We start from the raw sequence: 14,426 nt of genomic DNA, 5'->3' as shown, positions 1-14,426 counted from the left end.
TTCAATAACAGCAAAAAACAAAAACACACAAACTTCTGTTTTCGGTTTCATGTACCGGTCTGTTTTGTAGCTCATAATCTGCCCCAAGATTTTTTGCGACATAAGATTGATCAACTGGTTGGATAAGGGAAAAAAAAGAAAACTGACCAACACAATCACTACTTCCATGGCGTCGTTGATCAAAGAGCACATATTGGTAGGTAATGTAAATGATATTTCAATGCAATAAGGATCTGAAATGTATCTTTACAAAATTAATAAAAACAAACACTCTCTTCATGTGCACTTACCTAAAGAGCATAAAAACAGTGGCCGGCATCAAGAAGATCTCATTGCAGGCAATAAACTTCAGGATGTTCTGCTGATTGGACGTAAGTTTGTCCAGGAGGTTTCTGATAAACATCAGGCTGTTGGGACCCACAGACTGCAAAGAAAGATTAAAACATCAGAAGCCAACAACAAAACGCTGCAGTTAGTCTTAAGGCACAGAGTTTACATGAAATACTGATACAGAGAAGTAATCGTAATCACATTATCAATCATCAGCTTTATTAGATCCTCAGGTTGCAGTTGGGTCTCTGGGCAATGGTTGGTTAATTGAGTAGATAACTAAAACCCCATTTAGGGTTAAACAATGTTCAGCAAAAGGCTGTAAACTATCAGCATTAAAAGTCACAGCAGAGGACTGTTGCCTTATACTCACATCCAGGACTTTCTTTGTGTAGGTAGTTGCATGAAGCAAGGAGAAGAGGAAGACTGGAAAGATGCTCACTGGACACAAGTGTTAAGGCTCAATCAACCAATCAATTTTTTCACATGAAATTGTACAAGGTATAATTACAGTAACCTAAAAAGAGAATAAACTCTCTATAATGATTTAGTTCAGCTATGGGCATTTTTCTCCTGCAACAATTATGTTTTAAAGGTCCCATGCTATGGTGTTTTTTGGATGCCCTTTGATATAGACCTTAACGGTCCCCTAATACAATATCTGAAGTTTCTTTCCAAAATTCAGCCTTGGTGAAGAATTACAGCCACTAGAGCCAGTCCAACAACGAGCTTTCCATAGGACGTGCCATTTCTGAGTCTGTAGCTTTTGAGGAGGGGAAAATGAGGAGAAGAGGTCCCCACATCTGAGCTTTCATTTTCTCAAAGACAGAACCTGATACCTATCACCATTTTTAGCCACTGGGGGACCAAAGGCAGGGTGGGAGAACTCATTAATGTTAAAAAACCTCCAAGTGAAATTTCATGTCATATGATCTTTAAAGATTAAAATTATGGGATTATCATAGGACTAATCAGAACCCCTGAATGCGCAGAGTGAAACCATGTTATATAACAGCTGTATGATTTTAGAACTTCAATCAGCTATAAATCACTATTTGTCTTTTCCTTATCATTGAAGAGAAAAAGATACTTGTGATGGGGTAGGAGTTGACCAGGATGAGTGAGAAGAGCAGGTAATGGCAGCTATCCTCCTGAAGAGCTTGGGCCAGGAAAGCTCTGCTCAGCTGAAAGCGTGGAAGCCTTTGATGCAAGCGAAGGGCACTGGTGAGGGCGTTCGCCAACAAGGCTCGCTGATAGAAGTTAGCTGCTGCATAGGGTCTAAAATACACAAGCAATCAAATATTCTGACATCTACTTAGGCTTGGAGAAAGAAGAATAGGGGGAATGCAGTGTGTTGATGATGTGCACTGTCAAAGAGTACTCACCCCAAAATTGGTAGAATAAACATTACTGAGCAGTAGACGGTAAAGAGTCGTGAAAGCCACATTGCAGTTTCCAGCTTGTTACTCATTAAAAATTGCTGTGGAAGAAAAAAAAAAAAAAAGAACAGAAGTTTTAGGAAATGTGATGCAGTGTTAAACCTGCTCCATCTATTATGATATAACATCATGGGCAAAGGGTGTCCAGTGTTAACTGTGCTAGGGTTTGGGGCAAAGTGCTGGGACATAATCATGACAGGCTGGGACTTCTGTTTTCACTAGTATACTGACAAATGATTTGCTGAAAGTCTCAGACCTCTCCTTAATGCTCTCTCATCGTTCAGCATTAACCAGCCAGACTGGAGTGTTTGCCTCAAACAATTAAGTGATTATCAAAACTGTTGCAGATTATTTTTATGTGGATTCATTAATCGTTGCAGGTCGAGAATATATCTTAGGAACATTAGTAACTATGCTACAATAATGCAAGTGCTAAATGAAAAAAAAAATCTTCCAGATAAAATGAAGCTGTGCATTTGTAAATGACAGCTACAATAACAAGAAACACTTGCACAGTATTAAGCACCGCTCTGATATAAATACCACCTTTGAGAATGTATGATGTCTTTTTCATTCATGATGTAACAGTTTAACTTTCAATACTGGGTTTTCCACAAAGTTTGGAGGACTCTTTGTACAGGGGTTAGGGGCTATTTTCTCAGAAAACTCCAGAGCCACAGAAGACATTATACAAATATTTGTGGAGGCTGAGTAGTGCGCCTTCTGACAAGCATTTTTGTATGTAGTATCAGTCTGATCAGAGTGCACCTTTCAAGGGATGAAACAGTTGGAAGTGTGTGGATCAAACAGACAACTTACAACAGGCCCTAGCTGGGGAGGAGGAGGACTTTGCTGGTTTGTGTCAGCCATCTCTGGAAGTGCTGGATGCTCTGTTGAGGGGGGGAGTGGGGGGGAGGGGGAATTACATTATGAAGCAATACTGACAAGTGGTACTAACAGGAGTCAAAATTGACAAACTTTTCCTGAGTTTAATGTCAATCACCAAAAAGATTGCTCTAATTAGCATAATCATTTATACTTTAACTTTTCACTGGTCTCAAAGCAGCAGGCCATAGCTTCTCCTGTGAATCATACCTGCATTTTTTTATACTGTTACTCTTTTCCTATTAACGTCACGTTAGCTTGTGACTGACGCTGGAGGTGAATCATTATGTTTATAGCAGTAGTGGAATGTAGTAACAAAGTACACAAATGACAATGACAGTATGTAAATACTCAAATGGCATCTACAATCACCAGATGTCAATCCATTAGAGCACATTTGGGATGTGTTACGGGAGATTTGCAACGTGGCAGACAAATCTGCAGCAACTGCGTGATGCTTCAATTTTAATTTTATTAAAAAATCTCTCTAAAAAGGAATGTTTGCATCACTTAGTTAGGCAGTTCTGAAGATTAAAAACGGGTCCAACCTGGTGCTAGCAAGGTGTAACAAAGAGGCGGGTGAGTGTATAATAGAATAGTCAGAAGGAACAATTTCTGCATCGAGTACTCTTACTTTTAGCTAATACTTTAGTACATTTTCCTGACTATAATTACATAATTTTACATAAGTAACGGGTTCAAAGCAGGATTTTTACTTGTACTAGTGTTTTCACCGTTTGGTATTGAATACTTCCCTATGATTCTTCCTCCACCACTGGAGCTAACGTTTATTCAACTGAGCAAACCATAAAGACACTGTGACTTTTAACAGTGAAAGTGTTCCTCTCAATGAGACTAGCTAACCTTCATTGGAACTGACGAACTATAAAGTCCAAAATTTGCTGTAACCAAAGAGAAAGATAAAAAGCTAACGTTACACTCAGCTAGTTAGCTATGGTTAACGTTAGCCCACGCTAGTTTGGGTAACGTTAAGTAATGACTGCTTTATTAAATGGAGGACCACTGCAAATTGAAAAGACTACGCGTTACTATTGTTTAAAGTGAATCAGTACAGACACACGTCTGTAAATAATTAAAGATTTCTGTCGGTGGTTTACTGATGCTAACATTAGTAGCAGGTGGCTCTAGAATGTTCTCCCTGTTACCATCGTTACTAGCATTTAAGCTAAACCCTCCGCTAACGTTAGCGGCCTCGTGCATTTACGCTTGTTAACTGTTTAAAGAAGCTCGTACAGAATGAATACTCCTGGTTGATTACATATATAGCAGTAATAAAGCACACAGCTTACCAGTATTACAGCGTCGAGGTTGCGTGCTTACTTAAACGTGTCAGGCTAGTCACCACACTGAAGTAAATGATCAGCTGGCCTTCAAAAGGAAAATGTCTCTCGCGAGATTTGAGAAGGAGAGGGTCTGGGTCACAGACAACACTTCCCCTAGTGGTAAAGATAACGAACTGCAACAAGACTTGCTCTTTTTAATGGATGAATGAGTTTTTTTCTTTTTAATTCTGACAGCATGGGACATTTATTTACCAATAAAAGGCGCAATGCACTAAAAAAAAACAGTTTAATATATGGTATCTTATACAATATTTATCTTTTCATAACAGAATCGTTCGCATAATCATGAACATTCTTTATTAACCATTCACTTACACTTATACACATACTTTAGGTCTGATATTGTCCATACACAGGGTATCTACTTGCAACCTGAACCCAGCAAGATGCCTACTGTTAATCTGTTTATTTTTATGATCCACACACACTGTTTATCAGTTTTTTGGGTATTGCATATTTATGAATATTTTGGATTTGCACCTCAATATTGTTTTAGATAATAAGTAAAGTAGAGTGTAATATTTACACTCTTTATATGTGCACTCTTTCCTACTTTGTATTGTAACGGCTGCACAACAATTTAATTCGGGACAAATCAAGTTATATCTTATGATTGCCAGATGTATCATAATTTCTGTGCAATACCAAACTTTTTTTATTTTTATTTAAAACCATGTTGTCCAAACTCAGTTGTGCTATAAAGTGTTTTTGAACGAAAGCTTTGTTTAGTCTCAGATTCAAAAGAACATATGTATTTGCTGATTGGCTTTATTCATGTGGATGGTCTCCATCTTTATGCGGATTAATTAACAACTCATATACAAAACTCTATAAAAACACTTTAAATTCAACAGAACTTCAGACTATAAATAAGAAACAGGAAATACAATAATCCCTGCATTCTGCTGCTTATACATCGTTTAAAGATGGATGTTGGCATGTTTTGATATTTTTAGAAAAAAAAAAGTTTTAACAAACAAGGCACTTCTAGGCATCAAATAACAAGAAGTCCTCATCAAAGTACCTTAGAAGGTGATAATGCATAAAAACCTATAGTACAATGTATGTTGAGTTACTCAATTGCATCACATCTAAAGACATAAGGAAAAAGCTTCGATGTGCGCCTGCGCTTCAAAGTGCGCCTGCGCAGTGGTCAACGCCCTCATCTCTAGAGAACAAACTGACTCCTCTTTTTTAGGCTTAGCTCTGATCTGATCGAGAACTTATCCTACTTGGATAAAGCTTATCAGGCCTTTTGTGTTTAATTAATCATGTAGAATAAGCGATTCGTCGAATATTTGTTTTATCCAAAGTATCTTCTACTTCATGGGTCATGTTAAATGTTATACTGCAGGTTACCACAAGGGGGCGCGGTCCACCAGACTATCATGTCCATGCGGCTTAGCCTATAGCCTGTGTTGGATGATTATTTTAGCTTTAAGTGCACCTTATTTGGTCGCAACATGTTTTAAAATCTTACATCTGGCTGCTGCTGTAGCCCATATATCCGCAGATTATTGGCACGAGTGTCGCAGGATGATGTGTTTGCTGCAGATGCCATTTGAAAATATAGGCAGTGTAAGCACTGTAGAATCTAATTATTTCTTTGCAAAACCTAATTAGGCATTAAAAAAGGTTAACGCCAGCGCCTGAAACGTTTTTGTTTAATAATCCCATTACTGACGGCTCATCATGTATAAAATCGTGCAGGAGGACACTAAGTTTCCACTTGTTAAAGGGAATCTCTGAGAAATAGTCGCATATTTTTGACACTATCTACGATTGGAAATTAGGGCTGGTAATTAAACTGCGGAGACTCAACACAGCACACAGAGTAAGTAAGGCTGCAGCGGCGCATGCATTTTCTATGTTGAATTGATGATTCTACCTGCTGCAACATCAGTGTCTCTATTTCAGTTTTATTTTTCTTTCTTCTTTATAATTTCGTCTAATATGTCGGGCATGACAGAACTCCAAACAGGCAGCGTACAGTGAGAATAGAGCCTGATGATTTTTTGAGCGTCAGCTCCTCTCGGACCATTACCAGTCACCAGAGAGCTCAAGGTGAGAATTTAAATGAGACATTTTCTGCCCGAGTTTTAATTTGCCCAGGCTTCTGAGGAAGAACTGTCAGATCCTGAGACACGTTTTCAGAGACAGAAATATACTAAATTATGAATAGGGTTGGTAGGGATAGCCGATAGAATATTAAAGGGATGTGAAGGGATGCAAATAATAACCCATGTCGTTGCAGCCTATGGAGACACACAACGAATCATCGAAGGAATGTGATAAAAACATCAGTCCGGATATGCGATAGTTAAAAAAAACAACATAAAATGAAATCCTGTTTTTAGTCTACTGAAAATGAAAATAGTTTTTTTTCTTTTGTGTAGCCCATTAGAACGAGTAGGCCTATGTTTCATAACATAATGTGTTGAGCATTTTATTGAAACGATAAACCACTTGACAGAAATAGTTTTCCGTTTTTTTTCTTTAATTTTCGAGCAGTTTCGAGGTTTTTCTCCTCTTTCCATCGGTTACGTAAACACATACAATAAAGACATCTTATGTTAAATAACAATTTATTAAAAAAAGGAATAAAGAAGACCATACTCGAAAAAAATAAATGTAAGGACAATTACTGGTTCTTTTAGACAAGTACTTTGAAATAAAATAAAGAAATGAAACGAAAGTCGGATGATGAAATTGCCTAAATAAAGTTGTGCAGTTTAAGTCGAACATTTCGGTAAACTCTACAATAATAAGCTGCTATTATAATTATTGGTATAATATTTTAATAGAGACTTTGTGTATTACTATCACTTAGAGCAAGAATAGCGCTAAAATAATAATGATCCAATAATATATATATTTTTTTCTCTGATTCCGTTTTCTCCGGGTTAACAAAAAAATGTCCAACCTGCGCTCACTTTATTCCTACAGGCTACATTTTATGTAACCGTTTCCTTTAAATCTCTCAGAAAGAAAGAAAGAAAGAATAGAGCGTGAGTGAGTGACAGATCAAAGTGAAAGCCTTTTAAAAGAAATAAACCGTGGTGTGTACTCAAAGGAAGGCGCTGGTAATCGCTCTATCTCAGTCTCTGGATCTATTCGGACCAAAACAAACAGGCTGTGGTTTAAGGGATGAAAATCGGGACAAGCGAGGAAGACGACCGGAAGAAAGAGCTGGTTCGATAGGGAGGAAAAGAAGGACACGGTGCATTTCCCTCAAACTGGTTAAAGAAACAATAACCCGAGTTCTCAACAGACTCCTTTGCCTTTTATCTCTTTGTTGCCCGATCAAAGAAGGCGTTCACGATCATTTCATGAAGGGAATGAATTCCCTGCGAACTCTTTACGCAGTTATATTTGTATTAAAATATAAAAAATTATAGGTCTAGATAAAAAAAATAGTTCGTGTAGGCCTTATCACATTTTGCTCTGATGCTTTTTACTGACAGCAAAACAGACTTTGAACAGACAAATAACTGCTTGATTATTGGCAAACAGTTCAAAATGACAACAATTGCAAGAGCACCTTTTACATTTGCTCTCCTCATAAGAGTTATTATATTTACAGAATGGAGGGCACAGCTCTCGTAGTCTCAGCTGCTCATTGGTGAATTTGGTGGTTTACTGTTTGAAATAGTCTAGTCTTTCAAACATGTTGACATCTGCCTTCAATATGTGCAGGTAAGCAAAAAAGTAGGATTATGCTTCTACAAGATGTGAAGATTTTAAGGTTCAAGCAAAACAAACAAACAAAGGCTCCTATGGTTTCATCAGGTCATGCAACATTTTTACAAAATGTATTGAAGCTGTATGCTGCTGTCAAAATGTCCATCTGTTGACATTAAGACCGTCTTTTTTGGGGGGCGATCGTCTATGTTTTCCTGTAGCGTTCACTGACCAGATTCAGACTCTAGGCCTCTTAGCTTGATCATAAGCTTTTTTTTTTTTTCTGCATGCATGTCATCCATTTTATAGAAAAGGATCTGGTACATAAATCATCTGATGATGCTATTTTTTTTCTCCATCGAGGTCTTCGCTGTGTGCTACTGTATATAATTCTTCTCAGAACTCATTTTCTATAAACCCCTAACCCTTTCAGCATCTCTAAGACCTTTCATTAACTCCACACTTGTCTCTCTACACGTGTGCAAAGACAAAACCTGCGGTGAAACCTGGTTCCTGATTGATGCTATTGTCACAGAAGTGAATTCAGGACCAAGGACATGAGCTTTCTGCATGTTTTGGAATGTGAAGAGTTAAAGCTCAATGCAATTAACATTCCTTAACAAAAGTGTGCATAAATGTTTTAATGTTTAAATTGATATTTTCAATGCATTGTCACTAAAGAGCATCCTTTTGTTTTTTTTGCAAATGAAAATCAAGTTTATAAATCAAATATTTTCAAAATAAAATGACTAAAATATTATGTACATAACAAATTAAATCACTGCAATATTCCTTGAGGGGAAAGGTATGCATAAAAACGTGTTTTTATCTTTGGTGATCAAAACAGCCTGTTCTACAAGGTCTGGGGGGAATCTGGTGCGCACAATGCACCTTCAGCCAAAAACTGTTGACATAGAAAGCAAAGGGGATCCACCAGAAAGCAGGGTTCTCCCTTTTTGGGGGTAAAGCTATGTTTGTTTCTGGGTTGAATGGAGGTCTATAATGGAACTGATGGCATCAGGATTGTCACCACAAATGGTCTGGGCGTTTTGCAAGGCTGCTTGACAGAGCCTATTATGTCATTGGTCACGTCCCTCCACTCCTTGCTCGCTTGGACTTGAATGGGAGTGAATTAATCAAATGGTTTGAGAGAGATCAGCCAACTTAATGCACTTTGTGTCAAGGTCTACAGCGATCCGAGACCCCCGGCCTCCCCTCTACAGTACCTGCATCTGAACATGTCCACATATGAGCTGCACACCAGACTGAAAAACATCTAATGCGCCACTTAAAACTGAACTGATTGGGACCTTTTATTCAACGGATCTTTAAAAATGTCTCTGAAATTATTCCTACAGGGATTTGTGGTGTTTCAATAGTGAGTTTACATACTAAGTGGCAATTCCCATCCTTGGTATGAGAAATAGTTTATGATTATGGCAAGCTACATTTCTGATGTTATGGGACTGTTGTGATGATCAGCAGAGGACTGGGAAGGACATCTCTCAGACAATAGCACGTTTGTATTATCTATCTGAAGATGTCACGTCAGCCTTTACCATTAAAAAGGTGGTATGATCATGCAATAGCTGATTTAATTTATCCCAAAGAATTGACAGATTTCTAACCAATAAGAGCCCATTACATGAAATTAAATATTTGTATTCTATAGAGGGTTTTTGTGTCTGAGGATTTACAATTCTTTTAATGAGTACTGCTAAGGGAAATAGCGTGACACCTCTAATTGGATGTCATTCATTATTTGGATCATTTGTGCAGAAATTCACCCTCGAGGACTCCTGGAGTTCAGCAGACCCCACTTGGAATACAGGGCTCTTAAAAAGTGATATATGTGCTTAAAAGATTAAATATTGCTATATATAAGCTGTATTTAAAAAATCATAGCATTGCCACCATGATATTGTTTTTCAGGAGGGAAATATAGTCCAACTGATCCAAAGTCGAGAACTGTAACGTTATTGCTTCATCAAACACAATCAAAACGGGAATTAATCAAAGCACTCTGCGTCGGAGCAGTATGCATGAGCATTGTTTGGCTGTAATGGATGGCTTTAAAATGTTACGTTATTATTTCCCGTCATTTCTGGAAACAAATTGAACATTTATTGCATATATATTAAAAATTACACAGTCGTCGAGAGAGGCTGATGTCTCTTTTATTGAGGCGCACCGAGAGGTGAAGTCTCCCCGGATCAATTTCCCTGTCTTGTTACTCCCGCAAGAGAATGTTTGGAAAATGCCTGCACCGCTAAATTGATTCAGAAACGAATTCATAACTTGGGGGGTTTAAGCAATTTTGTGGAGCTCAGTTTTTTTATACACTATCTTTTCTTTTGTTTCGTGTTTTGATTGCTTTAAGGAGCCAAACAAAGTTTTATGTCAATCTGCTTCTCGTTGAAACCGCTTTATTCTCAGTTCTGCCGCAGTTAGTCCAAAAAATGCATTTAATACACTGGGTTTTGGGTGGCTTCACAAACATAGCCATTAGGCAGTCACAATGCTTTTATTGTGCACTTGATCTCAAAATAGAGGCTGGTCTGACTGCAGGATCCAGACGAACCTATGGAAAAAGCCTTGTCTTTGTCTGCCTGTACAGAGATGAATGGTCCGTGTCAACCAGATGATTAGTTTGCACTATTAAATTGTCAAAAAGGAAGGATTTTCTCCTAATAGTGCCTTTTCGTGAAGAATTATGGAATTCAGAGTTGCTTGTGACTGCCGGGGAACTTGCAGGGCTTCGCAGGGGCGAGGGCGAAGGTCAAACAGAGTTCTCAGCGCTGCGTCCAGTGTGGCAGCATTCAGTCTCAGAAGGGATGTGGAGACAAATGTGCGCCTATTTCATACAAAATGAGATGATGAAGCTCTATTGTATCGGATGAAGGATATCCATATGCAGTGACACTGTTATTCAACAAGCTAAAGTGGGATTATCCACCAGTGCATCCGTGAGGATTCACAAAAAGCGAAGAATTCGTGCGTAAATGCGCACGCCAAGAGTGCCCCATTTACTTAATAAAAGCAGGGCATCAAAATGTCAACGGATATCCTATTTCGATGTCACGAATCAATCTTAAATGGGACTTAAAATCCTTTTTTTTTTTATTTCAATAACGTTGCGTGCTGCATTGGTGCACAATTGCAAACGCAGGAAGCGCCAGATCTCTCCCTTGAAAATGAGCTGTCTTTCTTCATGTCATGACTGCCATGCTCCACCCGGGAAACCCGCTTCTTTTCTGCTCAACCTCTATTCTAGTGCCAACGTTTTGTGTTAAATGTTAACAACTTGGCCCGATCCATTTAATCGCCAACAAAAAACCTGTGTTGACTCTAACACTCGCCTCCTTTGTGCCCATTATGCGCCTGCCCTCACTTGAAGATTTATGTATTTTTGATATTAAATTCCTTCTGTCATCAAGACTGCTCTTGTTTACTTTTCTTGACCTCCCGACCTCGTTCCCCAAACTTTCCCATATTTAACGCGGGAACCCCACCCTCGCCCCCAACTTCTTCTGGTCCACCACAGCTGAATGCTGTGTGGCTCCTTTTGTTGGCATGTGCTGTTTGCACTGTTCTTGAACTTCAGTGTGCTGCCCTGTCCCCATCCTGTACTTTGAACCCTGCGGAACAATATTACCCTGAACATTTTGTAAAACTTATTGTTTTTAAACTTAGTGGCTTAGTGCCTGAATTGGTCCAATCGATGTGCCAGTATCATTCGACCATTGCATGTGTCTTGGATATAGGGGTGACCCCGAAAAGTCGACCTTTTCGATCTAAGGAGCCTGATTCGACTGCCAATCCCACAGCAGAATCGTCGTGTAAATAAATCATATAGTCAGTTTTGGTAGAAATATCAGCCTATTAAATACTAATAGACATGATACTAATACTTAGAAGTAAGGGTATGTGCGATGCTCCAAAGACAAATTCCTCGTATGTGTCCTCATACCTGGCGATTCTGATTCTGATTACATATGAATTGATTATGTTTGCCAATGGCTGTCAAGACATCATGTTTAGGTCAAAATGTAGGTGGTAAATAATTAGCTGGTCCCTTAAACTGGCTTTCAAATCTTCACTTGACTTGAGCGCTTCAGTCATAATCTGCAAACTGCATTCATCCAGTGTTGACGCAGTTGACGGATGCCCATGTACCTTTGCCATATATGACGTCCATGTCGCCTTTACAAGCCTCCCTCTGCTGCCCAGCTTGCTAATTAGTTAAACAAACGTTCATACTAATGATCCCACTGGCCTGGTGAGCGTTGGGGTTTTTGTTCGCCGACTTTGCCCCAGCTTCTCCTGTTGGAAACTTGGCCCCGCTGACCCGAGCTATCACGGCGCTGTGGAGACGGCTGGGCCGCCCTGTCCGGAGTCCAGGCCCCCAGGGGCCAAAGGGCAGCATCCAAGGCCCGGGAATGCCACCACCAGCTGCTAGCGATGACACCATTTACAAAGGGGGCTTGGTGAGCAATCCTTCTATAGGTTGTCAGTGTTGTGACAGTGGTGGCTTGACATTTATTTACTCTCTCATAGGACCAAAAACGGCCGGTTTGGTTTCAGCTACAGCGTTTAAATTGCTTCTAATGTTTGAGATGTTTTCCGTATATCAAGTGGGGACCTCTTTCCAATAGAAAACCCTTCATAAGGGTTTATAAGTCATGGTTCATAAACTGTAATTGCTTTATTATCGGCCATGTAGACCTAATCATTTATTGATGATCAGTAGATCAGTAGATCAGTAATAAGCATCAATAAGAACAAATTGTGGGTTGACAGGTTTTAAAAAAATGTATTTGACTGTCTGACCAACTGATTCCAGAAAAGAGATCCAGATGATCTTTGTCAAAATTAAATTAATAACGTTTTAATAACACTGACTGACTTTACAAAAATAACTCTGGCAACCCCAAATGTGATAATGCATGGCTTATAACTGATCTATAAAGCCTCAGGTCCATTTATCAATTTCTTCTTAACACAACTGCACACCTGATGATGAAAACCCTTTATTTATGATGTATTACCATGATAACACTTGATGGCTTATTAGCAAGTGAGAAATCAATGAACATTTATACCAAATAAGTACCAGCAACACTAAACCAAAGGGATATTTCACAACCTAGCAACCAAAAATGGGGTCTTATTGATGTCTTAATACCGCTCTAAGTGTTAATAAATTAATTGTTAACCATTACAAGCCCTTTATAAAGACTGCATCATTTTGGAACCCAAAATTGTACAATGATCACGTTATATTCATGTATTGCATATCAATGCTGATAATCCATTAATTAGTTTATGCTCACGTATTTGTTGGTTATAGATGATGAGATATTAAATATATGAATGAGTCATTATAAAGTTTCAATCATCAGATCGAGTCGTGTTAATGACAGATTAATAAGAGGATTTAGGTCCAGCTCATCTGCAGCCCTTTTTGTTTTTTAAAAATAAACTTCCTAATGGTCAGAGGAAGGTTTGACAACTTGCCAACCCAAAATGTTTTGTTTATGGGTTTACTGATCTATAAAGCATTGTCAAATGCTTTATTAATTGTGAATAAAGCCATTGAGTTACAACGCATAAGCCCTTAGGGGTGACTTAAGTGGTAATAATGCTCCTCATATTTCCGTGTTTATTCACAATAAGCTGATAAATAAAAAAGTAGGCCACAATATTTTTCTTAACACATTGTGGGAACTGTGGTGAATAAAAATATGGGTGCTAATTAGTTGTTGATATTCATGCGGTCACAGGTTTAAGGGGCTGTTTTAGAAACGATCCTTCCATTCCAGTTTTTGTACCTTCTTCCTAAATTCAAACGTTTTTCTTTCCCCCACAGCGCCGCGCGGTTAACACTGGCCCATTACACGTTGTCGTTTGTGGCTCTTGGTGTTATTTGGACAATGTTTGGCCATTTACCCGGACTGCGCTCCAAGGAGGTCTCGACAGAAATGGATACTAATTGCGGGGACTGTACACTGCTGGCTGGTGGAGCGCCTGCAGGCAGTTGGAGGACCTGCTTGTCACCGCCTAATTGACAAGGGCTTGTCTGTCCTAGGAGCAGCTGGTCCTAAGCACTGGCGCACAATCGCAATCTTGACACGGCCTCCACTCGCCCGAAGGAGTTTTGAAGGGAAACGCCGTTAAAGGGGAGATTTATTGAATCTCCCTTTGGGTGACGCTGTATTATAAGCAATATAGGCTTATTTCCGCGGGTGAAAAAGGGAGCCACACTCCTGGTATTAATAACAGAAGGTGCCAATTAGGCCAGACAGGTGACATTTCTTGTGACATTATGAATCACTGCAAACAAGACAAGCGCTGTAAATAAAAGCTAACAGCAGCCCTGGTCTGAAATCGGTTTTAAGGAATCGTTATTTTACTTTACGTAGCTACATGACACACAATGAGGCTATATGCGCAAATCGGATGAATGCAGGGGGATGTGTTGCACCAGCCATTCAGCTGGCTCACTGGCGAGAACACAAATAACATCAACCCTCACAGTAAAATAATCAATTCACTATTCTGGCCTGTTTCTATTAGCCAATGTCTTTACAGCTGAATGCATCAAGAGGAAAAAGCCAAGCAAGTATTGTTTTCGTCTGCAAGTGGAAAGGTTTTCTTCCACTTTCCCACTGCCTGTAAAGAAATGCTGCTTTTCTGGCCCTTTTGAACTGAAAATCGTGATTTTTTT

At 39.0% G+C, this 14,426-nt stretch overlaps 1 protein-coding gene across 1 annotated transcript in view; it reads right to left on the bottom strand.

Moving 5' to 3' along the window:
- tmem33 (transmembrane protein 33) overlaps positions 1–4,086 on the bottom strand; it is a 6,519-nt gene extending 2,433 nt beyond the window's left edge. Inside the window, exons 1-6 of the mRNA XM_032527396.1 lie at positions 3,965–4,086; positions 2,589–2,659; positions 1,716–1,810; positions 1,421–1,608; positions 704–771; positions 291–424 (exon numbers count right to left, since the gene is read on the bottom strand). Of these exons, the coding sequence (XP_032383287.1) occupies positions 291–424; positions 704–771; positions 1,421–1,608; positions 1,716–1,810; positions 2,589–2,639 (536 nt within the window). The 5' untranslated portion in view covers positions 2,640–2,659; positions 3,965–4,086. The remainder of the gene's footprint in view (positions 1–290; positions 425–703; positions 772–1,420; positions 1,609–1,715; positions 1,811–2,588; positions 2,660–3,964) is intronic.
- Positions 4,087–14,426: the final 10,340 nt, after the last annotated feature.

Source organism: Etheostoma spectabile, chromosome 10 (genome assembly GCF_008692095.1).
Source record: "Etheostoma spectabile isolate EspeVRDwgs_2016 chromosome 10, UIUC_Espe_1.0, whole genome shotgun sequence".
Classification (NCBI taxonomy): domain Eukaryota; kingdom Metazoa; phylum Chordata; class Actinopteri; order Perciformes; family Percidae; genus Etheostoma; species Etheostoma spectabile.
The sequence above is the reverse complement of the archived record's forward strand: the minus strand, read 5'-3'. Positions and strand labels throughout refer to the sequence as shown.